Here is a 25474-nt window from a genome sequence, read left to right on the forward strand (position 1 = left end):
TATGAATTTAATGCGTGCTATATGCCTATATATCGAACACATAGACAATATATCAGGGCAAGAACTAGTGATTGAGACTTGAGAACACTGAAATGCAAAATGATACACCCTCCGTCCCACGATATAAGGAATTTTCAGTTTTTGCTTGTAACGTTTGACCACTCGTTTTATTCAAAATTTTTTTGCAAATATAAAAAACGAAAAGTTGTGTTTAAAATACTGTAGATAATAAAGTAAGTCACAAATAAAATAATTAATAATTTTAAAAAATTTTGAATAAGACGAATGGTCAAACGTTATAAGCAAAAAAATCAAAATCCCTTATATTATGGGACGGAGGGAGTAAGAAAAAAAAAGATTTTAAAAATATATGCAAAAGAAAGCTGCAGATATCTTCGGGCCCAAGAAAGCCCAATTAAGCAGCTTAGCTCAGCTCTATCGCATTCCAGGCCTGTTAACATCCTATCGCGTTCTTTGCGTCCACAATTGCTCAAATTTTCAGCCCAAGAAAACCAGAAAAATTCCCAACAAGTTTTCAAGCGATCAAAACTAATTCACCGACATTCAACGTGAAGAATTATAAACTTTCAACTGCAAGTTTCCAACGTGGAAATTATCTGGAGTATCCACTGGACTCCGGCCCTGTCTAGTTATGAAACTAATCAAATTTCTCCAGATTAAAATTTCAGCAAATTTGCCGTGTACATATATATATATATATATATATATATATATATATATATATATATATATATATATATATATATATATATATATATATATATATATATATATATATATATATATATATATATATATATATATATATATATATATATATATATAGCATTGCGTATATATATGTGAAAGAAATTTTATACTCCCTCTGGTCAAATATTTGATTTTGGAAGAAGTGAACAAATATAAATGATTGGATTGTATTTAATTTATTGTTTGGGGGTGGTATATATTATTCAAAGTGATATTATTTGGGAGTAGGGTATATCAAATTTTGCTAGGAAAATTAATTAGATCGGTGGGTATAGCTAGCTTGCTTGCACGTTTTGTCACGACACGTACGTGCAACTTGCTCCCAAATCTTGCTCTGAAACATCATCCAACACGTCATCGTCGCTAGAGCTGATTTATGGTAATTAATCGTTTGCATTTAATGTAGCACAATCGTAAGGATCAATTAGCAGTATATCGTTTGTTACCAAGATAATAAATAACGTTCGTAACGCCCGCACTAGCGACCGCTACAGTGGTAGCGAACCTCTACCAATACCGCTACAAGGTAGCGGACTGCAAATAGCATATTAGAACTTAGCGTCTACTACAGCGCTTCGCGACCGCTATAGCGGCCCGCTATTTATTCTGTTATATCGCTATAATGATTAAACGGTATGCTCACATGTGGATAAAATAAACTTAGTATTGTGTGCCTTCTTTATCTTATATATTTATATGTTATTTCATAATTTTTTATGTTATGAAATATATGAGTAATTAAACATGCATTCTAAATTTTAAATTTTAAGTGAAATTTGATGTTAATATTGATATAAAATCTAAATTTATGGCTATATTTCTTAATTCCGCTATTGAAACTTAGCGCCCGCTATCCGTAATCCGCTATCCAGATACTAATCCGCTACCGACCCGCTATACGCTATTTATTACCTTGTTCGTTACATTTGCAACAAGCCAAAATTCGATCGATTTTCATCTCTAACTAAGCTTGTGGCATTAAATTTGGTTAGCTATATGTTGGCAAAGTCTATGCTTTAATTTGTAGGTTGGTTGATCTCAGCACTAATCGATTCTTAAAGGCTTCCAGAATGTATATTTTTTTAAGGACTCCGATATGGACATACTATTATCGTTGATGCCAATGGACATCAATATCAAGGTGTCTTGTCCTATACAGGACGTTTGATACTACCTCGGTCCCATTCTAAGTGTAGCCATGGTTTACCGCGTCTAACTTTAACCATCCGTCTTATTTATAATTTTTTAAAAAAAATTTAAAAACATAAGTCACAAGTAAAGTATTATTCATGTTTTATCATCTCATAACAACAAAATACTAATTATAAAAAAAATATTTAAATAAGACGAACAATCAAAGTTGAACGTGAAAACTTATGGTTGCACTTAAAATGGGATGGAGGAAAATGGGATAGAGGAAGTACTTGATACGGAGTAGGGCTTTAACTTAAAAGAATTTTAAAACACTTAATACTAATATAAATTAGGTAACCCCTAACATCTCTTTATTTGTCTACAAATATAAGGGATTTTGAGATTCGGGAAAAAATAAAAGTAAAAAAGATATTACCTCAGTCACCATTTAATCCATCAATATGTCGGTGCTTTTCCTTTTTTTTCTCTTCTAAAATATGTCAAAAAATTCAATAGACATTTACTTCAATCAAAAAATATTTATATTTTGATCAGAGAGGGGAATAGAATACTATAGTGTACCGGCCTACAAGCCAGAAACCTGAACTGCTTTTTTATTTTTAAAAAATAAGTTAGTTACTAGAAAATATAAATATAGTTGATATAGGCATATCTAACTTGTTTATTTAGAGTAAATTTCATAAAACTATTAATACTTTGACTAAACTATCACAACACTAGAAATTTAAGATTGTGTACTTAAAATTATAATTATAGATTTAACACTAAATTTATCATAAAACTACATATTTAGGTTAAGTATCATAAAACTATGTAGCGCCCGTTCCGTCGTGGCGCCTAGCGGGAAAACTATCTCTTAAAAACCCTATTTGCGAAATCCGTTTCTTTGCTTGTTGTCTAGTGTCCGTACCATCTCAGATCTCAAATCCCTGATCTATCGTCGAGTTCAATCCCGAATCCAAATCCTTCCCAAATCAAATCCCTCCGCAAAAGTCTTTTTCGCCTCCCTCGGGTTCGATGGGCCGAATCCCTCTCGGCCCATCTTCCCCTCCCTCCCCGGCTCTCTCTCTCTCTCTCTCTCTCCCTCTCCCCCGCTCTGCCCGTGCGCTGCGCACGCATGCGCGTGAGCCGCGCCGAGCCGAGCGCCCTCCGCCCTCGCTGCCGTTTCCCGCCAACGCCGCCCAAATCGCCGCGCCGCCTGTTGCTTCCTGCGCGCGCGCGCCATGGTGGCCGACCGGTCAGTCGCCGCCGCCGTCAGCGCCTGCCGCACCTGCTCGCGCCTGCCGCCCGTGTCGTCGCTCCGCTCCAAACCGCCCGGCCGTCATCGCCGTCGTCATCGCCTCGGCCCCGCCTCTCCCCGCGCTAGCCTCCAAGGGATGGAGGCAGAGCTCCTCCTCCCTCTGCCGCGTCGCCCCCATCCCCTCCTCCTTTTCCCAAAGTGGCAAGGGGCAAGCCCCCTTTCTCCCTTCTTTTTCCTTTTCCCCTCCCCGCCGGCGTCATCCGCCTCTGTCGCCGTTTTGGCCGCGAGCGCCGAGCGCCAGCTCGCGCCTTGACCGCCCAAGGTCGGTTTCCAAACCGACATCGTCGTCCTATAAACCAAGGCGCCCTCCCATCGATTCCTCCTCCCATTTCGCTCGCCGCCACCGCGCCATTGCCACCCCTCTGTCTCGCCTCCGCCGTTCATCGCCAAGCACCGGGAGAGCCGGTGCATTCGTGGACGCGGAAGGGGACTCCGGGCGCTCGCCTTCTTCCACTTCCCCGGCCCGAGGCCGGAGAGATCACTCCCGTGCCGTCGGCCTCTCGTCACAGCGCCCCGCCTCATCTCGGTAGTGCATCTCCCCGTTCTCCCTCCTCAATCCATCTCCTCCCCTTAGTTTTCGGTAGTAGCATGTGTAGCCCCCACGTAGCTAGCCGGCGCCGCCCCGACTGCTGCCGTCGCTCGTCGTGTGCTCGCCGCTGTCGCCGCCCGAGCTCAGAAGCGCCTCTCGTCGCCGGCCTCCCTCGATGCGTTTCCTCCTAATCCGGCGCAAGGGATGGGTTCCCGTATCCGCGTATCCGGGAATCGGCCCCTCGTGACCTCATCGCCGTTTCCCCCTTTTCTCTCCGCCGGTTGCCGCCGCCGCAATCCACCGCCGTCGAGCATCCCCCGGCAAATCCGAGCCGTTGGCTCGTCTCCCCTCGTCCTGTGCAACATCCCGATATGCTCGCCTTCGCCTGTATCGCCATGGTTCGCTCCGCCGCTCGCCGCTGTCGTCCGCCGTCCGTTTCGGCCGGCGTCGTCGTCTACCTCCCACCGGCCCGCGTGGCAGCCACGTAGGCGCCACGTCGGCGCCACCTCGGCCGCGACCGGGTCAAGTAGACCCCGGTCCGCCGCTTCCCTCCACCCCCTCGTGCGCGCGGTCCACCGCGAGCCGTGAGTTTGCACGTGGGCCCGCCGCACCGCGTCCTCCGCGAACCGCGCGCATGCGCCGCGCCTCCCTCCCCAAACCCTAGCACGCCCCGCATGCACCTCGCTCACGGTGAGCCGAGTCGCCGACAAGCGGGTCCCACCCGGGACCACGCGGGATGGACCTGGCCCACCGGCTCTCTCTCTCCCCTCCCCGCCCGCGCGCGTGCCTTGGGCCGCCTTCTTGGGCCGGCCGGCCCATTAAGCTCGGCCGAGCCGCCCCTTTCTCTCAGGTCGCGCCCTAGCCGCCCGAGGAAAGTCTAATTTCCCTCCCTCCTTCTTTTCTTTTCTTTTCTTTTTCAAAAAGGATTTAAATAAATCCTTTTCCTTTAGACCAAAAATCCAATAATCTTAGAAATTCAATATCTTCCCAACCGTAAGTCCGTTTGACTCCGTTCAACTTCCAAAATTCCTCAAATCTCGAGATCTATCTAATGGCACGCTTAGAGGTCAATAATAGGGCTTTATTTTCGCCGTTTGCTGAGTTGTCCCGTTTCGCGTGTAGTTTCGGAGCCCGAAGACCCGCAGTGCGAGGATTTCGAGGATCAAGCTCAAGATCTCGAGCGAGGCAAGCCACCTTTGAACATCTTGAGCCTATATTTGAACTTAATTACGTTGCTTGAAAAATATTATGCATTGATAGGATCGCACTTAATCTGCTTGTCCCGTCTGCAAGGCAGATTGGCAGACCTACCTAATTTGTTGCATTTGACCCTCCCATTGTAATTATTATACCATGCTCCCTTGTACCCACCTAGTCGCGCCTCGGTAATCGTGCACTCTGCACGGGTATCGACGGTCGCCTTCAAACTTAAAATCTGAGAAACATCTTGGGTAAAACTTGGGTTTTACAAAAGACTTGGAAAACCCGACACCTGGGTCGGTGCTTGCGAACTAAATGAATTTCCAAAACCGCGGACCGGGGAACATACCGGGTGTACGGTTTCCCGCTCTTGCACTTAAGGACCGTTTCCTTGGAATTTCATCCGAACATAAGACAAGTACAACCACATGGGTGGAATGGGACACCCCTGGCTGAGTAACTAGCTTATCGGGAGAGCCATGATGCTAAGCGACATGTGGATTCGCCAGGGTGGTGTCGGGGAGGACCCCTGGGCTTCCTGGCACAGTATGGTCTGGGACCTAATCTGGTGTTGGTCTGGGACCCCTCTCGTTGGCATATGGCGAACCTGTGTCGGCTTTCGAAATGCCTTGTCATGAAAGCCTTAAGGTCTCTAGTCGTGGCCGTTCTGCACGAACTGGATGATCCGGGTTAGTAATGTCGTGTGGGTAAAGTGTACCCCCTCTGCAGAGGTTGTTAAAACTGTTCGAACAGCCGTGCCCACGGTCATGGGCGGATGTGAGGTGATTCCTAGCGTAGTTTTGTTTGACTACTGCCTTGTGAAATTTGCTGTTGTGGAATGGGTTTGATGTTTGGAAAATCTGCGGCTGATGGGATCAGCCAGGCCTGGGTGGTCGTTTGAAAGCTGTTGGCCGGGAGCCAATCTTAATCAATTCAAAAGACTGATACATTGCACATACTCCGACCGGACGAGACGCACTGTCTCACCCGTGTCGTTTGAGAAGCACTCCCTTAGTTGTTTCAGAAAAGGGTTCAAATAAAATCAATTGCAAAAACAACAGTGACGGAGCGTGAGGCTCCTCACCGGGAGACCGCGCAGGCCCCCCTTTGCCGGTTCGGCCGGGGGCCCTGGGTGAGGTTCTAAGCTCCTAAGATGACAGAAAGTTCGCGAGAATGGAAACACACAAGACACGGGCGATGTATACAGGTTCGGGCCGCTGAGAAGCGTAATACCCTACTCCTGTGTTTTGGTGGATCTGTGTATGAAGAAGCTACAAAGAGCTCGAGAGCCCGAGCGCCCTTACTCTAGAAACCCTCTTCTTCCTTTTTTCCTCTCCTGCTCCAGTATTCCCAGAGTCGTCCCCCTCTCTAAGTGGGCAAGGTCCTCCTTTTATATCTCAAGGGGATACCACATGCACCATCTCTCTTTTGTGTGTGGGGACTTATCCTATCTTTTTTCCAACTTGACTTCCCTTCTCTTCATAAATGGACGGAGATTTGTATGGTTGCCGTCCGAATGACCTTCTGATGGGACGGCCCATACCTACCTCCACTTCTGTCGGAAGCAAGCGCGACGTGGGAACATGGCTGTCTGCTGACAACATGACCAGTGTCAGACCGGTCACAAATCGGTCATTCTTGTCCACCACGTGTCGGTTTAGCAATCTGCATGTTCGCCCTTCTTCATACAATATCTTGCTTGTAATGGTTAGGATGAAGCCTGGCATATATCTGACCGGGGCCAACGTGCCATCTTCAGGAGCTAACACGCCGGCTCCGGCTAGGGACGAGTGCTCGGAGGCTCTCATCCTGACGGGATGGGGCGAGGCGTGCGTCAGACCGCCTGTCGCCACCTAACCCACGATCTGATCGGTCTGTGACCAGTCACAGACCGGATAGACGAGCGCGCTGCACTGCATGGCGTGACGCGCTCGTCTAAACCACAATAAATACGGTTAGGTGAGCCCCGCTGTGCTCACCTAACCCATACACGCGGCGCAAAACCCACAAGGGGTCGGGGCGCCTCAGCCCTCGGGGCCGAAACGGGAGTGGTCCGACCCCTCGGGGAGACAAAGAGGGGGGCGGCCATATCACCCTCGGGCCCGACCCCCCCGAGGGGGTCAGGCCACGTGGGTGATTGCTCCTGCCCAAGCCTCAAGTCATAGTACTCCCGGTCCCATGTCACCGACAGTAGCCCCCGGCGTTATGCCAGGGCGATCGCCCTCCTCGAGGGAAGCGGTCGGGCGTGACGCCACTTCCAAAAGCCTGGTGACAGGTGGGACCGGTCTCCACAGTTGGGCAGAAACCCAACGGTCGCAAATCACGCACTCTGGCAACGGTAACTCGACTGTCAATAATGAACGGCCTCTTCAAGGCTGCCACATTACTCGAGTAGCACGCGAATCGGGACGAGCCGGTTCGTTTTGCCTGGAGATATGGTGATGGCGCTTCGGTCGGTGAGCGCAATTAACGCGCGCACGATATGTTCCATCTCGACTGCCACAGCCGCATATCCACCTCATGCGCCGCAAGCGGGCGAATGGGATTAGTGGAAGCGTGGGCGCGAGAAACGAGGGAGCGAGATAGTGGGCGCGAGAAGCGAGGAGCCGGGCACAGCGTTGGCAAGGGTATAAAGACACCGAGGAAAAGATTTGCTTCCTTCCTCTCGCCATTATTCCCCTTGTCTTCGCCGCTTGCGCCCTAACTCCTTCTTTCCTGTGCCCTACCTTCGCCACACGCGCTCGCTCTCAAACATCTCTTCTCCCGGCATCATGGCACGGGGCTCCGCTCTGCTCGATGGTAGCGTGCTGCCGCCTTCCCGCATCGTGAGCGAGAGGCAGGCCGGGCTGCCGCGCCGCTTCATGCCGGAATCTGCCTCCGGCCGGGAGATAGTCACGCTGGGCGAGGGACGCCCGGCGCCAGACTACCCGGGGCGGTCCGTCTTCTTCCTCCCTTTTGCAATGGCAGGGCTGGTTCCGCCATTTTCTTCTTTCTTCATGGATGTTCTGGAGTTTTTCGATCTCCAGATGGCGCACCTCACCCCCAACGCGGTAATGACATTGGCCATCTTCGCGCACCTGTGCGAGATGTTCATCGGGGTGCGCCCATCCCTTCGGCTGTTCCGGTGGTTCTTCACCGTACAGTCAGTGTCGCCGCCGTCGGTGGTTGGTGGCTGCTACTTCCAGCCGCGGGGGCCGGTGCTGAACCGCTACATCCCCTGCGTCCTCCGCAAGAAGTGGGATGACTGGAAGAGCGACTGGTTCTACACCCCCCTCGCCGACGAGGCGCGCCTCCGACCTCCGAGCCGACCTCCGAGCCAGCCCCCGGCGCAGGCATCCAGCTTGCGGGCGCCGGTAGATCTGGGAGATGGCTATGACGCCGTCCTCGACCGCCTGGCGGGCCTGCGATCCCAGGGGCTCACAGGGGCCATGGTGTACGGCGACTACCTTCGTCGCCGGATTGCGCCGCTCCAGCGGCGCGCCCGGGGCGCCTGGGAGTACACCGGGTCCGAAGACTACATGAGGACCCACCAGGGGGTCAGATGGGACTGGGCTCCTGAGGACTTCAAGATAGTGGTCCAACGGGTGCTGAATCTCAGCTCCGTGGAGGCATCACTCATTCCCCAAGGAATCCTCCCTCTCTGCAGCGATCCAGACCGCGCCTCCATCCTGACCATCATGCAGGCGGTCGGGGCGTCGGAGGAGCGGGCTCCTCGAGGCCACGATGGCGCGGGCGGGAGCCGCAGGGGGGAACAATCTACCCCGGGAGGGGGTCGTGCTTCTGGGCCCCGCGACGGGGGCCCGGGGAGCAGCCGCCCTGCCGACGCCCGGGGAAGAGGAAGCAGGGAGGAACCCCTCCCCCATCTCCTCCCCGAGGGGGCGGGGCGGCGCGTGCCAACAGCAGGCGCCCGGAGGGGACCACGCCGACGTCGCAGCCCGAGGGGGAGCGAAAGAAGAAGCGGCTCCGCAAGATGGGAGGGACAGAACCATCCCGGGGAAACCTTATTTCCCCTCCAAGGTGGTCGTTTAACCGATCCCCTCGCAGGTTCGTCCCACGCCCATCGTGGCTGTATTCATCCTCTCAACGCGAGTTTTCATTCACCCATCTTGTTTATCTTCTGGTCTTTCTTCTGTTTCAGCGAGATCCCGTCGCGTCCCTCCCGCCATTCCAAGTCCGGCCAGTCTGAGGCCGAGGATCCGGCGGCCGCAGAGGCCCGGAGGCGGGAATCTGACCGGCGAGAAGCCGCGGATCGCCTACGGGAAGCCGAGGAGGCCGCCCGGGAGGCCGCCCGGGCTCGCCATGCTGAGGAAGCCGCTCGGGAGGAGGCCAGACTCCGCCAGGCCGAGGCGACGATGTCCTCCGAGGCAACCCGCGATACTGACCGGCAAGAAGCCGCGGATCGCCTTCGGGAAGCCGAGGAAGCTGCCCAGGTGGCCGTCCGAGCTCGCCAAGCTGAAGAAGCCGCTCGGGAGGAGGTCAGATTTCACCAGGACGAGGCGGCGACGACTTCCGAGGCAGCTCGCGACGAGGTCGCGGGCGCATCGCTGGGGCCCACTCCCTCGGGCGACGCTCGGGACCAACCAGGTCCGGGGGACATCCCCGAGTCCGGCGCGTCCATTGGCGGGCCGAGCCGCGCGGCATCCTCACCGAGGCGGCTCTCCCCCACGCCTTCCGCTGCCCCACTGAGCGCAGATCCCCTTCTGAAGGCCTTGGCCGTCGCAAACACCACGGTGTTGGACGGGTTAAGTGCCCAGATGGAGGCCCTGCAAGCAGAGCGGGCGGAGCTCGACGCCACATGGGCGCGTGTCGAAGAGGGGCGACGCTCAGTGGAGGCCATGGTGGAGGTGGGCCGCAAGGCACACCGCCGGCACGTCTCAGAGCTCGAAGCCCGTCAGAAGGTGCTGGGGGAGATCGCCAAGGAGGTGGAGGAGGAGCGGGGGGCTGCCCTCATCGCCACTACCGTGATGAACGAGGCGCAGGACGCCCTCCGCCTTCAATACGGGAGCTGGGAGGCGGAGCTAGGGAAGAAGCTCGACACCGCCCGGGGGGTCCTTGACGCTGCCGCTGCCCGAGAACAGCGGGCGGCGGAGACCGAGGCGGCATCCCGGCAGCGTGAAGAAACCCTCGAGGCCCGTGCCATGGCGCTGGAAGAGCGTTCCTGCGTCATGGTGAAGGATCTGGCGGACCGTGAGGCCGCCGTTGCCATTCGGGAGGTCACACTGACGGCGCACGAAGCCGCCTGTGCCGAAGAGGAGTCCACACTCCGCCTCCGCGAAGATGCACTCATCGAGCGGGAGCGAGCCCTCGAGGAGGCTGAGGTCGCGGCGAAAAGGCTGGCGGAGAGCGCGTCCCTCCGTGAGGCTGCGCTAGAGGAACAAGCGCGCCGTAATCTGGAAGGTGCCCGCGCCGAGAGGGCCGCACTGAACCAGCGGGCCGCTGAACTCGAGGCGCAGGCAAGGGAATTGGACGCGAGGGCGCGCAGCGGCGGGGCGGCTGCGGGCGAAAGTGACTTAGTCGCCCGCCTCGCAGCTGCCGAACACACCATCGCCGATCTGCAGGGCGCGCTAGACTCGTCCGCCGGGGAGGTCGAGGCCCTTCGCTTGGCAGGCGAGGTAGGGCCCGGCATGCTTCGAGACGCCGTCTCCCGTCTAGACCGCGCCGGCCGGCAGGCGGGCCTCTGGGGCGGGCGGACTGCGAAGTACGCCGCCAACCAGGGGGGCCTCGCCCAGCGCCTCTCGGAGATGGCCGGGACTCTTCAACGGCTCCCCGAGGAGCTCGAGAGGACGATTAAGTCATCCTCGAGGGACCTCGCCCGAGGAGCGGTGGAGCTCGTACTGGCGAGTTACCAGGCCAGGGATCCCGACTTCTCCCCCTGGACAGCGCTGGACGAGTTCCCTCCCGGGACCGAGGATGGCGCGCGCGCGCAGGTCCGGGACGCCGCCGACCATATCGTCCACAGCTTCGAGGGTTCGGCCCCTCGGCTCGCGTTCGCCCTCAACTCCGACGAGGAGGGCGATGACGGCGGTGTGGGCGACAGTGGCGACGAGGCTGGCGACCCGGGTGCATCGGAGTGAGCCCCCAGGCCCCCGCCAATCTTTAAATTTTTCTTCTTTTCTTTCTTCCGAGGCCTTCGGGCCTCCTTTTTTATAGATTAACTTAATCTGCAATTAAAATAAAGAAATTTTTGTGTCAATTTCATTTTGCTATGTGTATGAGATGAGGATGATCTGTACCGTGGTCCTTTTGTGTCTTAGCTTGACTAAGGGCTCGTGCCCAGGTCCCAGTCCTCAAAAGGCGCGGGTCGGGGCTAGTGCCTGGGGAGATCCACATGTCGAGACTGGCCAGGCCGGGAGCATGGTGACCGAGGGTTATGGGTGACCCGATTGTGGGTTTTTGCCGATTCCCCCCCGGAGTTCACCACGCCCCGAGGCACGGCTCGGTTCTGGGCCCCTTTTGGCGATTTTAGCTGACCCGAGCCCCCGAGGGCAGGATTGAGCACGAGTAACCTATTTCAAGTCAAGATTCTTCAAAAGGAAACAACAGCACAGATACAGCCTTTAGGAAATCGAAAAAGCTTTTATTGAAATACAGATATAAGAGAAATAAAAATATGCATATGTGGTAGCCCCCGGCCAACCCTGCACACCCGAGGGGGGTGCGGGGTTGGCCCGAGCCCGAAACCTGACACCCGATCCCCCTTAGGGGTAGAAGCGACGAAGGTGTTCGATGTTCCACGGGTTAGGCAGCTCTGTGCCGTCGCCCGTGGCCAGCCGAACGGAGCCCGGCCGGGGGACGCCGATCACTCGATACGGACCCTCCCACATTGGTGAGAGCTTGCTCAATCCAGCACGCGTTTGGACGCGGCGTAGGACGAGGTCGTCGACGCAGAGTGATCGGGCCCGGACGTGGCGCTGATGGTAGCGCCGCAGGCTCTGCTGGTAGCGTGCGGCTCGGAGGGCCGCGCGCCGCCTTCGCTCTTCCAAGTAGTCGAGGTCATCTCTGCGAAGCTGATCTTGATCAGCCTCGCAGTACATGGTGGCCCGAGGGGACCTCAGGGTGAGCTCAGATGGGAGAACCGCTTCCACGCCGTAGACGAGGAAGAAAGGCGTTTCCCCGGTTGCTCGGCTTGGTGTGGTTCGGTTCGCCCAGAGCACCGCTGGCAACTCCTCGATCCACGAATCGCCGTGCTTCTTGAGGATGTTGAAGGTCTTGGTTTTAAGGCCTCTGAGGATTTCTGCATTGGCGCGCTCCACTTGGCCATTGCTTCTGGGGTGAGCGGGGGAGGCGAAGCAGAGCTTGATGCCCATGTCTTCGCAGTAATCGCCGAAAAGTTCACTAGTGAATTGGGTGCCGTTATCCGTAATAATACGGTTAGGCACTCCAAACCGGGCTGTGATGCCCTTAATGAATTTAAGTGCGGAGTGCTTATCGATCTTGACGACCGGATAAGCCTCGGGCCACTTAATGAACTTGTCGATCGCGACATACAGATACTCAAACCCGCTCGGGGCCCGCCTAAACGGTCCCAGGATATCGAGCCCCCAGACAGCAAATGGCCATGAAAGTGGTATGATCTGCAGGGCCTGGGCCGGCTGATGAATTTGCTTGGCGTGGAATTGACACGCTCTGCATCGCCGGACCAGGTCGACCGCATCATTGAGAGCTGTCGGCCAATAGAAACCTTGACGAAAGGCTTTGCCAACCAAGGTGCGCGAGGCGGAGTGGGCTCCGCATTCGCCTTCATGGATGTCGGCGAGAAGCTCGACGCCTTGTTCCCGAGGAATGCACTTCAGGAGGATTCCATTAGCCGCGCGCCGATAGAGGGTCCCTTCTACCAGCACGTAGCGTTTGGAGATGCGCTGGACGCGTTCACTCCCTTCGCGGTCCTCGGGTAGAGTCTTATCTGTGAGGTATGCTTGGATCTCAGCGATCCAAGCAATCAATCTAAGGGAGCTAGGAGCGCTCCCCTCGGGTCCCGAGGCCTGGACTCCGACGGGCCTCGGGGGCCGGTCAGGCACGTCCGTCTCCCCTAAGGGGTCGGGTCGCGCCGACGGCTGGGCAAGCCTTTCTTCAAAGGCGCCCGGTGGGGTCTGGGCTCGCGAGGAAGCGAGCCGTGAGAGTTCGTCGGCTATCGTGTTATCCCGTCTGGGCACGTGCCGAAGCTCTATCCCGTCAAAATGGCGCTCCATACGCCGTACCTGGCGCACGTAAGCGTCCATCTGCGGGTCAGAGCACCGGTACTCCTTACAGACCTGGTTAACGACCAGCTGGGAGTCGCATAACACCAGGAGGCGGCGGATCCCCAGTCCAGCTGCCACCCTGAGTCCCGCAAGGAGTCCCTCGTACTCTGCCATATTATTGGTCGCCCGAAAGTCAAGGCGAACCAGGTATCTGAGGACGTCTCCGCTCGGCGAGGTCAACGTGACCCCCGCACCGGCGCCCTGAAGAGACAGGGAGCCGTCGAACTGCATCACCCAGTGGGCGGTGTGAGGCAGCTGCGAGGGGCCCGAGCTGGCCTCGGGGACTGAGACGGGCTCGGGAGCCGGGGTCCACTCTGCCACAAAATCGGCGAGGGCCTGGCTCTTGATAGCGTGGCGTGGCTCAAAGTGCAAATCGAACTCAGAAAGTTCGATTGCCCATTTCACCACTCGTCCAGTACCCTCTCGATTATGCAAGATTTGGGCGAGGGGGTAAGACGTAACCACCGTGACCCGATGCGCCTGGAAATAATGGCGCAGTTTCCTCGAAGCCATCAGAATAGCGTAAAGCATCTTCTGGGCCTGAGGGTATCGGGTCTTGGCGTCCCGGAGGGCCTCACTAACAAAGTAGACGGGCCGCTGCACCTTTTGGTGGGGCCGATCCTCTTCGCTAGGGGCCGCATCCCTGGGCGCTCTTCGTCCAAGCGGCCTCGCGGGGCGTACTCGTCTTCTGTGCCGACGACCTCGGGGTCGGAGGACGACAGGGGCGGCCTTCCCACAGTGGCCTCGGGGCCGTCCTAGGGGTCGGGGGCTCCTGGCGTCGTCGGACAAGCGGGCAAAGGGCCAACTCCGGTCGTCAGGGGCCTTAGGCCACCGTTCGGCTCGGGGGCCTCTTCTCCCTGCTCTCTCCTGGGTCGAGTCGGCACAGGGTTAGCCTTGGGGTCAGAGGGCGATAGGTGCGGCCTTCCCGCAGTGGCCCTCGGGCCATCCTGGGGGTCGGGGGCACCTGGCACCGTCTGACAAGCGGGCAGAGGGCCAGCTCCGGTCGTTGGGGGCCTTGGGCCACCGTTCGGCTCGGGGGCCTCTCCTCCCTGCTCTCTCCCGGGCCAAGCCAGCACAGGGTGAGGATGCGCGAAATGAGGATTGTCCTCATCGCGCTCCACAACCAACGCCGCACTAACCACTTGTGGGGTCGCCGCTAAGTAGAGTAGCAAGGGTTCATTTGGCTCCGGGGCGACCAGAACTGGGGGAGAGCTGAGATACGCCTTCAACTGAGTAAGGGCACGTTCAGCTTCCTCCGTCCAAGTAAACGGCCCGGAGCGTTTGAGGAGCTTGAATAAGGGTAGCGCCTTCTCTCCCAGCCTCGATATGAACCGACTTAGGGCGGCCATGCAACCGGTGACGCATTGCACATCCCTAAGTTTGCTGGGGGGGCGCATCCGCTCTATAGCTCGTATCTTCTCGGGGTTGGCCTCGATGCCTCGGGCAGAGACCAAGAACCCGAGAAGCTTGCCCGCAGGTACACCGAACACGCACTTATCGGGGTTCAGCTTTATGCGAGCGGAGCGGAGACTCTCAAAAGTTTCCGCTAGATCCGAGAGTAAGGACTCTTGGTTGCGCGTCTTTACAACCAAGTCATCGACATAAGCCTCAACATTACGTCCTATTTGGCTACCCAAAGAAATTCGAGTAGTACGTTGAAAAGTAGGACCTGCATTCTTTAACCCGAAGGGCATTGTCGTATAACAATAAGTTCCTATGGGGGTAATGAACGCAGTTTTTTCCTCATCCTCCCTAGCCATGCGAATCTGATGGTAACCAGAGTATGCATCTAGAAAACACAAAAGGTCGCACCCCGCGGTGGAGTCGACAATCTGATCTATGCGAGGCAGGGGGTAAGGGTCCTTAGGACATGCCTTGTTAAGGTCGGTGTAGTCGATGCACATCCGAAGCTTGCCGTTCGCCTTGGGAACGACCACCGGGTTCACCAGCCACTCTGGATGGATGACCTCGCGGATGAATCCGGCCTCCAGAAGTCGCGCCACCTCCTCGCGGATGAAGGCTTGACGTTCCGGGGCCTGCCGCCGCACTTTCTACCGGACCGGCCTTGCGCCCGGCCGCACGGCGAGACGGTGCTCAATCACCTCCCTGGGGACCCCGGGCATATCCGCCGGTCTCCATGCGAAGACGTCAGCGTTTGCCCGCAGGAAAGAGACGAGCGCGTCTTCCTATTTGCCATCCAGAAGACCACCGATCCGTGTGGTCTTGGACGGGCCGTCGCCCAGGGCAACCTCCTTGACCGGGACCTCGTCGCATGTGATCATCCGCTGCCTCGGGGCGGCGGGGACGGAGGTGCCAAGCCTCTCGTCGCCACCCTCGGGCTTGGACGTGGCGGCGAGGTGGTCCGCGCGCTGCTCCATACAAGCGAGCGCGACTTTGAGGTCGCCATGGACAGAGATGGGGCCACCGGGGCCCGACATCTTCATCTGGAGGTAGGCGTAATGGACCGCCGCCATGAACTTCACCAACGCGGGCCTCCCTAGGACCGCGTTGTAGGGCAGACTGAGGTCCGCCACATCAAAGTTCACCCGCTCCGTGCGGAAGTTGGCGGATCCACCGAAGGTGACCGGGAGGTCGATATGACCTAGCGGCCAAGTGTGCTCCGGCGTCACTCCGATAATTGGCTGGGACGGCCGGAGCACCATCCCCGGGGCCTTGATGGCGTCAAAGGCTGCGGGGGAAAGGATGTTGAGGGCTGCTCCTCCATCAATGAGGACACGCCCCAGCTTCACGTTGCAAACAGTGGGGGAAACCACCATTGCGATCTGCCCTCCCCGGGCAACGCACGGTGGGTGGTCGGTCTGGTCGAAGGTGAGGACAACCTCCGACCACCGCGCCCGGCGCGTCGCCTCATGAGTAGGGGCCGCGGCCTGAAGCTCTCGCTTCATGGCCTTGAGGCTCCGGCGAGAAACGTGAGCACACGCTCCCCCATCGACAGTGGCAATGGTGGCCCCAGGCTCTTGGAAACCTAGGTCATCATCGCCGTCATCGATGTCCTCGGCGGGGGCCTTCTGCTTGGCCTCACTTCGCCGATTGCCGGAAGGAACCGCCAGGGACTTGCCCTCTCGGCGTTCCTGCCTCCTCTCCTCCTCCCACTTCCTCGTCCGCTCAGCCAAACTTTTGACTGCGCGGCAGTCCGCGAGGTCGTGAAGGGAGGTGTTGTGGACGGTACACCACTTGCCGGTTGGGCGCTCCCTGCTGGGAGCGCCGGCCTCCTTCTTTTTGTCGCTCGCAGGCCTCCCCTTTCGGGTGGCCCGCGAAGCGCCCTCGACGGCGAGGACATGACCCTCGTCGTCGGAATGGGCTGACCTCTTCTTCCTCCTCCTGTCACGCCGCCCTGTCCGAGCAGCGGATCCGGGGGCGGCCGAAGCTGCCACACCGGAACCGGAGGAGTTCCAGGTCCATGCCTCCTCCTTACGAGCCACTCGGTCCGCGAGCTGAAAAAGCTCCGCGGTAGTCTGGGGCTCCTTGGAGGCGATCTTTTCGAGCATGCGGTTGTGCCGCACACCCCCCCTGAACGCGTAGATCACTGCGTGTGCAGGGATGCATGGTATGGTGTTGCGGACTTGACAGAACCGCTGAATGTACGAGCGAAGTGACTCATCATCCCTTCGTTGTACTGCGTGCAAGTCCGCTTCCTCACCTAGGCGCGGATATGTGCCTTGAAAGTTCATGGTGAACTGTTGGCACAAATCCTCCCAAGAGTGGACGGACGCGGGTGGCAAGTTCATTAGCCAACCCCGCGCCTGTCCCTTCAGGGCCATGGGAAAGAAATTCGCCATGACCCTGTCGTCACCCCCGGCGGCCTCGATCCCGGTCGTGTAGACCTGGAGAAACTCGGCGGGGTTGACGCTCCCGTCATATTTTTCGGCGATGGTGGGCCGGAACCTTGGGGGCCAACGGACGTTCCGAAGGCTCGCCACAAAGGCTCTATAGCCGACACCACCAACCGGGGGCACGGAGGGCTGATCCCCGCGTCCGTGTTGAGGTGACACTCTGGACGAGGAGGCGCCCTCCGTTGCGTGGGCTTCACGTCGGCCATTACGCCGGCGCTCGATGCCGATGCGGGCATCTGGCCCCCCACGCAGATCTTCCCGGGTCGGAGGCGCTGACGAGGGAGTGGCAGCCGAATGGCGAGCAATAGCCGCCGCTCGCCGCGCCCTCCGCCTTGACGACACGGAGCCGGTAGTAGCAGCGCCAGAGGTCTTGGTGGCGGAGGACCGCCCACCAGCACCTAGGCGCTGCCGTGCCGTCATGACCAAGTTGGCCACGTCGTCCAGCCAACGTTGGGCTGGAGACTCCGGGTCAGGGACGACGGGCGGGTGACGTAGGAGCGCGCCCGCAGCTTGGAGCGCGCCCTGGGGCGTGCTGCCGTCGCCGTAGACGAGGAGGCGACGCTCCCCATCTCACCGCCCTTCTCCATCACCCGTGGATGTCGAAGTCGCGGATCCTTCGACCCTCTCGAGCGCCTCCTCCCGCCTAGGACTTTGGCGTGGAGGGGGCGGTGGAGTACGAGATCGACGGCGTGGGTTCGGCTCCCCGTCGTCACCGCTAACACTCGGAGAGAGGTTGTGCGCCTTTGCTTGTTCGGCCATTGGGCTAAACAGGAAAAGCTTGGCGCACACGAAAGAATGCGAGAGCTTAGAAAAACACACGCAGAGCCCCCTACCTGGCGCGCCAGATGACGGAGCGTGGGGCTCCTCACCGGGAGACCGCGCAGGCCCCCCTTTGCCGGTTCGGCCGGGGGCCCTGGGTGAGGTTCTAAGCTCCTAAGATGACGGAAAGTTCGCGAGAATGGAAACACACAAGACACGGGCGATGTATACAGGTTCGGGCCGCTGAGAAGCGTAATACCCTACTCCTGTGTTTTGGTGGATCTGTGTATGAAGAAGCTACAAAGAGCTCGAGAGCCCGAGCGCCCTTACTCTAGAAACCCTCTTCTTCCTTTTTTCCTCTCCTGCTCCAGTATTCCCAGAGTCGTCCCCCTCTCTAAGTGGGCAAGGTCCTCCTTTTATATCTCAAGGGGATACCACATGCACCATCTCTCTTTTGTGTGTGGGGACTTATCCTATCTTTTTTTCCAACTTGACTTCCCTTCTCTTCATAAATGGACGGAGATTTGTATGGTTGCCATCCGAATGACCTTCTGATGGGACGGCCCATACCTACCTCCACTTCTGTCGGAAGCAAGCGCGACGTGGGAACATGGCTGTCTGCTGACAACATGACCAGTGTCAGACCGGTCACAAATCGGTCATTCTTGTCCACCACGTGTCAGTTTAGCAATCTGCATGTTCGCCCTTCTTCATACAATATCTTGCTTGTAATGGTTAGGATGAAGCCTGGCATATATCTGACCGGGGCCAACGTGCCATCTTCAGGAGCTAACACGCCGGCTCCGGCTAGGGACGAGTGCTCGGAGGCTCTCATCCTGACGGGATGGGGCGAGGCGTGCGTCAGACCGCCTGTCGCCACCTAACCCACGATCTGATCGGTCTGTGACCAGTCACAGACCGGATAGACGAGCACGCTGCACTGCGTGGCGTGACGCGCTCGTCTAAACCGCAATAAATACGGTTAGGTGAGCCCCGCTGTGCTCACCTAACCCATACACGCGGCGCAAAACCCACAAGGGGTCGGGGCGCCTCAGCCCTCGGGGCCGAAACGGGAGTGGTCCGACCCCTCGGGGAGACAAAGAGGGGGGCGGCCATATCACCCTCGGGCCCGACCCCCCCGAGGGGGTCAGGCCACGTGGGTGATTGCTCCTGCCCAAGCCTCAAGTCATAGTACTCCCGGTCCCATGTCACCGACAAACAGTCTTTCTTGAAGCCTGCATTAAACACTTATTTCCCATGGCTTGCTGAGTACTTCCGTACTCACCCTTGCTCTATATAAATAATCCCCCCAGTTGCTGAAGAAGATGAAGCGGATCCCACTGACGAGGAGTTCTTCCAGGAGCAAGCCGGCTACGATGAGTTTTAGGATTTCGGCCTAGTTCCCAAGTCGCGCCTGTGATGTTTGGTCCAAGTCTGGCTTCCGTTCCCCTTTTGTAATGCAGTTGTGAGCTCGGGTTCTGTCCGCAGCCCAACATGACTGTACTCCTACTCTATAATAAAGAGACCTCTGTTGCTGTGATATTCTGTCTTCCTGTGATACCAGCACTGTTTTCCTGGGACTGGTATCGGTTAACAGGTTAATTTGGAGCGTCACGAGCTAGTTCCGCTCGGGACTAGTTCGGGGCGTGACAAACTACAATTTAATAATAAAGTTATCAGAAAACTACATATTATATGGTTTAAATCCATAGTACTAATGTTATATTTAAGTTATAAACACCCAAGTGTTGAGATTAAATTGGCGCTAAAACTATAGTTTTATGATATTTTGTTTACCAAACCTATAATTTTCTGATAACTTTATTACTAAACTTGTATAATAAATCTATAGTTCTTTGATAGATTTCGTACAAAATCTGTAGTTTTGTGACAATCTTAAATATGTAGCTTTTATAGTTTGATCAAAAATATTTGTGGTTCTTTGAAATTTACTTTTAATTTTAAGACCAACTAAGCATTTGTCTCAAGAGTGTATTGCTTGCCAAGCTATATGCATGCGTGTGCGTACTTTATTTTAGTGGCCACACCATATGTAACTTTTCAATAATGCGTCCATTAATGGCCACATATATGCCAGATTATTGCATTCGACTATACGTGCTATGTGCATCAGAAATCTTGAAAGAAAAAAAAAAAGCAAAACGAGCTCAACTTTTAGTACGATAAAGCGCGATAACTAATTAAAAACACATACCCTTTCATACTACTAAGTACTAACGTGATCATTCGTTTTATTAAAAAAATTTATATAATTAAAATTTATTTTATTATGACTTGATTTATCATTAAATGTTTTTTAAGCTCACATAAGTATTTTTTATATTTGTACAAAGATTTTAGATAAAACGAATGATCAAACGTTGATAAGAAGTCGACGGCATTCTCTATTAAAACACAGATGGAGTATATATGGTTAATAAGTGTAGTGTTAAAAAAATGTTGCTTAGAATATTTCACCATCCAATCCATTTGCATTGGTCATACATGACGTAGATCTTTAATTAGCTCCAAGTTGATAAATTAAGCTTTTTTCGAAGATGCTGTCGTCGTGGATGGTCTATCTCGATCTCAATCCTTTCGAGACTTTTGAGACGTACAGCAATTTTCGATCGTAGTGCAGGTTTACGTGGCGTACATGAGCACGTAATGCATGTGATTAGTTCTAATTTAATATAGCAAGAACTAGTGGATTATTGCATCAGACTCGTCGTTCATTCGTCTAAATTAATTAGTGTTATTCAACGCAACATCAGCTTTGCAAGGTCTCGTTCAACAATGATTTTCCTTTTGACTTTTTTGCCATTGTTCAACATTTGAATCTCATCTCCGAGGGATTTTGCACACATGGAGGAGTATATCAAGTTTTAACATTTCTAATTACTATTTAAGCTTATCCTAATTAACTCACATGAGTTATCTGATCCTTGGACTGTCATCGAATATGCTTTGGTAATCCTATATTTCCTTGACTTGGATGATAAAGATGGCATCCTTGCTGGTGATACGTACTCGTATAATTATTAATCCTATCCAACAAAAGTTCTATAAAATAATATTGGAATGCTATTGTTGGGTGTGTTCGACAGCTATTGCTATTGTTGTTGCAGCTTGCAGCGGCGTTCAATTATCATTATACGATACATATTCTCAATTCTCTTCTCTCTTATAAGTAATTACATTATACGATGAATATTCTCAATTCTCTTATAAGTAATTATACACTTAAATCCGTAGTATCATGTTTCTACCTTTTTCGCAGTATAAAAACTCCGACTATAACGGATAACCCATAGCTTGTAGTACAAGTGTTCTCAACATCAAACAATATTAAAAAAAATACAATTTCTTTTGTGTGACTCTACATCAAACAATATCCATTTAAGTTTTTTTCTACGGACCACCTGGGTTTGTCATGGGGTTTACTCCCATCCAACCTGTCACTTTCACCTATTATTATTACTGGATTATTACTACACTACTACATCGTGGTAACTTCCTGGGTGCCCCGTAGCGTTTTTACCCTATACTCGCACAGTCCAACCACACCACGCCCTCTTTTAATCGCCACACGCCCCCCAAAAATTCCACCCCAACAAACACCAACACACCCACCTTCTCCCCCTCTTCGTCTTCCCCCAATTCAAGAAGCGGAGGAGAGAGCGCGGCGGGGGTGGAGAGAAGGTTCTAGATTGTTCTGGAGGTGGAGGGATGTGGGGGCGGCAGTACTGGGGCGGCGGCCGGCGGCCGAGCGGCGGCGGCGGCGGGGTGGTGGTGATGTTCGCGTGGCTGTCGAGCCAGGAGCGGCAGGTGCGGGCGTACGTGGAGCTGTACGCGGCGCTCGGGTGGGCGTGCCTCGTCTGCCACTCCGAGTTCCTCACCCTGTGCGTCTCTCTCTCTCTTCCTCTCTTTCTGCATCTTGGCAATTTCGCATGGTTGTGGATTTGTTTTGTTTTTTTTTTGTTTGTTTCATGGATTTTTGGTGGTTCTTGGGGGTCGGTGAGTGGCGCGTGGATGTGGGAGAATGATTTAGATGATAGTACTATGATATTGTACAGGCGTGCAAGGAAGTAGATTATATTTTTGTCTTGATTCTGGTTCCAAGTGTTCTTGAACACCTGGCACCGACTCCTTGGAGTTGATGAGTGTAAATTTTAGGGTGTTTGATTAATTGGACTGTTTTGATTAATTCCAGAAGCTTTTTAGAATTTTAGTTTTGTTCAGTTCTCAGGATTGGAATAGGAGGACAGCAAAATTCGTTCTCCTGTGTAATCAGTTAGTCGTGTGTAGGACTATATTTCTGTTCAAGAATTCTAGATCGGCAAATTGGATGAACTGGCGTATGCCGGATAGCCAGGGGAGATATCATGTTGCTTGTTCTTGGAAAACCTATGAAAATAGATATTTAATCTAGGTGAAATATATGAGTTGAACTGATCATACCATTTGATTTGGTGTTTTGTGCAGGTTTTTCCCTGATAAGGCTGCCATGCTTGCTGATAGGGTGCTTGCAGAACTAGTTAAGGTCAGTCATTAGGTATAATTGTTTAAGAGGATGCACACTCCTACAAGTTGGATACTCTTTCAACTTGGCCTTAGTTTATTTCCATGTGGATCATACTTACATGCCAATGTATTTGATTGTTAATCGGTGAAATACTGAAATCCGCTGAATTTGTCTTTGGTATCCAGGAACTGAAGGTTAGACCTGTACCTGTTGTGTTTGCCTCATTCTCTGGAGGCCCAAAAGGCTGCACATACAAGGTTCTTCAGGTAATGGAACTCTATGTCCCTTCTGCTCAACAATTTATCTGTTGCTGCCAATGTCTTAGTATTAAAAAAAATATGTTTTCATTGACAGCTGATCGAGAGAAGATGCGAGGGTCAACTGAGCCTGGTATAGTTTTCTGCTTTCTTCCTTTGTTGTACGCACTTTGCTCATTACAGTTTAGCCTAGAGCTATATTGCCGAAAATAAAATAGTGTAGGAAAATTTTGACCCATGTTGGTGAAAGCTTCATATATATTTTCTTCTCACTACAGGAGGAGTATCAACTTGTAAGAGACTGTCTTTGCGGGCAGATGTACGACTCGAGTCCTGTAGATTTTGTTAGTGATTTGGGCACCCGATTTCTCCTTCACCCAAGTGTCCTGAAGATGTCTCAACCGCCTCGTATCCTATCATGGATGACTAGAGGCATTGCCTCGGGACTAGACACGCTGTTCATTGGCAAATTTGAAGCGCAACGTGCAGAATATTGGGACACACTATACTCATCAGTGGTATGTCACTCTGTTCTCTCAGTGACTTGTAATCTGATTGTCAACGGAAGTGTTTGTGGATATCTGAGTAAACATTGGTCTATTGTACTTTCAGCATGTTGGTCCAATACTCATATTCTGTTCTGAAGACGATGAACTTGCTCCGTGTTCAATTGTTCAAAAATTTGGTCGACGTCTGCTGGAGCTTGGTGGTGATGTGAACCTAGTTAAATGGCAAAATTCTCCTCATGTAGGTGAGCTTCTTATTCCATGTTATATATCAAACTACACCTCCTTTCAGTATTGGATTGTCCTAAATTAGGATGACATGAAGTTTGACAAAATATGACCATCTTTTAGCATTTCTCCCCAGTAATTGTTTATCTATTGATATGTTACTCCAGACAAAGTCCAGAAATAGTGCTAGGAGTTAATTGTTTATGTTGGCCCTCTAAAATTTCCAAAAATAGTGTTGAATTGATTTAATTTATATTGTGGACCCATTTGTGGGCTAGACTTATCTGTTTGCCCACACCCTGTGGATTCCAACAAGTCCACTTGAGATTTGAGTCAGTTGAGAGATAAGATGTGGATGCATGTTTTCATTATATCTTTGGAAATGAGTTAGGATAACTTGGGACAAGATTGGCTAAGTTCCAAAATTCCAATCAGTAGAGATGCTATAGTTAGTAGATTGTGTCCTGGTCAAATAAAGGACGGCCGATGCATTGCTTAAAATTATCAAATAATACTAAACGCAAAAGTTGGTCCAAAGTAGGCTGGCCTAATGGTGCCTTTAGTCATTCTTGGAAATGTGATCCCCCTTCGAAGTTGCAACTCTCAGAAGTAGCTGTCTAATTTACCAAGTTATACTCGCGTCCTTACATGAAAACTTTAATGCTTTTCCTGTTATATTCCCACTCCATCCGAATGTTACTGTAATCTATAGTTTTAGTTGGACTAAATAATAAGAATCATAGTATGCTATATCGATATTTGCTAAAATCTCGTAACGTCTAAAAAGTCATGTGTTGTGTTGGCCATATGGTAAAATTAAAATGTATAAAGATACTTATTGAATCAATCCCTAGCTTATATCATTAAAAATGTGCTATTCCACCTTGCAAGAATTTGTTGCTGAGAAACTTTTGTCATCCTCACTAAATCATCTGAAATCCTAATTCATGAGGCATGATTCGTTTCAACGCTCAGAAGTTGCATATGACAAGCCATGTTTACATGTATGGATTAGGACTACTTTCTTCGCCAGGCACGAATTAGGATTATCACTCTCTTATAGCTTTATCTCTACTTTGCGCTATGACTACAATATTCTGTGTTGCAACTTATCAGTTTTTCTTCACAATTGTCTTGCAGGTCACTACAAGCATCATCCTGAGGAATACCGAGCTGCAGTAACTGAGCTACTCACAAAGGCTTCAATGCTTTACATGAGCAGGAGGCAACTTAACAGCTATGATCTAGGCACAAGTGAGCATAGCGACATGTTGGCCTCCGACGTGCATAAAGCTGGCACGAATTCAAACAACAGGCTAAGAAGGGCACCAGATGATCCGATTGACCATTTCTTGCTACCGAGTTCCATGGAGTATCATGAAAGCAGCAACGAAGAGCCGAAACCGGAGTTGTTCAACATGCCCAGTGTGGAAAGCATTAACAACCCCCATGGAGTGTTGGGTCAGATGCTTTACGATGTATGCGTCCCCAAGAACGTAGAAGGCTGGGACTTCAAGCCTTCTGCATCAATAAACGGGAGGCATATAAATTCTATTGCTCGTCAGCATGGCACTTTCAATCCGATAAAATGCATACGGCGCTCAAAATTGTAAAAATGTTCAACTGGAGTACCCTGATGCATATAGCTGACCAGTGTATACTATGAGAGAACATTGTTTGATGGATGCTGGTGAAAATTTGAGATACCTGCTATCCATTGAATAAAATGCGAGATATTTTTGTAGATAAAGTAATGAAGTATAATATGTTACTATTGCTGAGGAACTGCGCATATGTACATGAGTGCTTTATTATTTCTGTTGCTCTACTCACTGCCTTTTGGATTGCTTGGTACATGCCTACTGATTAAGTGAAATAGCAGCTCATGCTTTAAAAAAAATAAAAGATAAAATATATTTTAGAATGTTGTTGTGTTGTCAATTTGATGAATGATGAACCAACCTGGAACTGGGATAATCACTATCCCAGAAGAATAATTCAATTGCTCCAATGGAAAATAAACGGAACTTAGGGCGAAAAACCATCCCAAACACAGAACTGGACACTTGAATGGAGATTCCAATTCTCATAGAGTCATTGGGGATAAAAAAAAATCGAAGAATTCAGGATTTCAAAGTTACAGAGGAAAG

The 25474-nt window shown here is 52.4% G+C and overlaps 2 protein-coding genes across 3 annotated transcripts; both read left to right on the forward strand.

Moving 5' to 3' along the window:
• The first annotated feature begins 9680 nt into the window (after nt 1–9680).
• On the forward strand, nt 9681–11046 carry LOC136353871 (uncharacterized). The gene has a single exon (XM_066305160.1). The coding sequence runs from the start codon at nt 9710–9712 to the stop codon at nt 11027–11029; it is 1320 nt and encodes a 439-aa protein (XP_066161257.1). The 5' UTR covers nt 9681–9709; the 3' UTR covers nt 11030–11046.
• A 10369-nt stretch (nt 11047–21415) lies between these two features.
• Nucleotides 21416–25152, forward strand: LOC4350916 (uncharacterized). Of its 2 annotated transcripts, none has more exons than XM_015759608.3 (7): nt 21416–21710; nt 22294–22351; nt 22519–22599; nt 22688–22723; nt 22869–23108; nt 23203–23341; nt 24465–25152. In XM_015759608.3, exons 1-7 carry the CDS (start codon nt 21538–21540, stop codon nt 24935–24937), a joined length of 1200 nt encoding a protein of 399 aa, XP_015615094.1. In that variant the 5' UTR covers nt 21416–21537; the 3' UTR covers nt 24938–25152. The 2 variants fall into 2 exon arrangements, with proteins under 2 accessions (XP_015615094.1, XP_015615095.1); XM_015759609.3 differs by having other exon boundaries at nt 23203–23337.
• Nucleotides 25153–25474: the final 322 nt, after the last annotated feature.

The sequence above is a fragment of the Oryza sativa genome, chromosome 11 (assembly GCF_034140825.1).
Source record: "Oryza sativa Japonica Group chromosome 11, ASM3414082v1".
Lineage (NCBI taxonomy): Eukaryota > Viridiplantae > Streptophyta > Magnoliopsida > Poales > Poaceae > Oryza > Oryza sativa.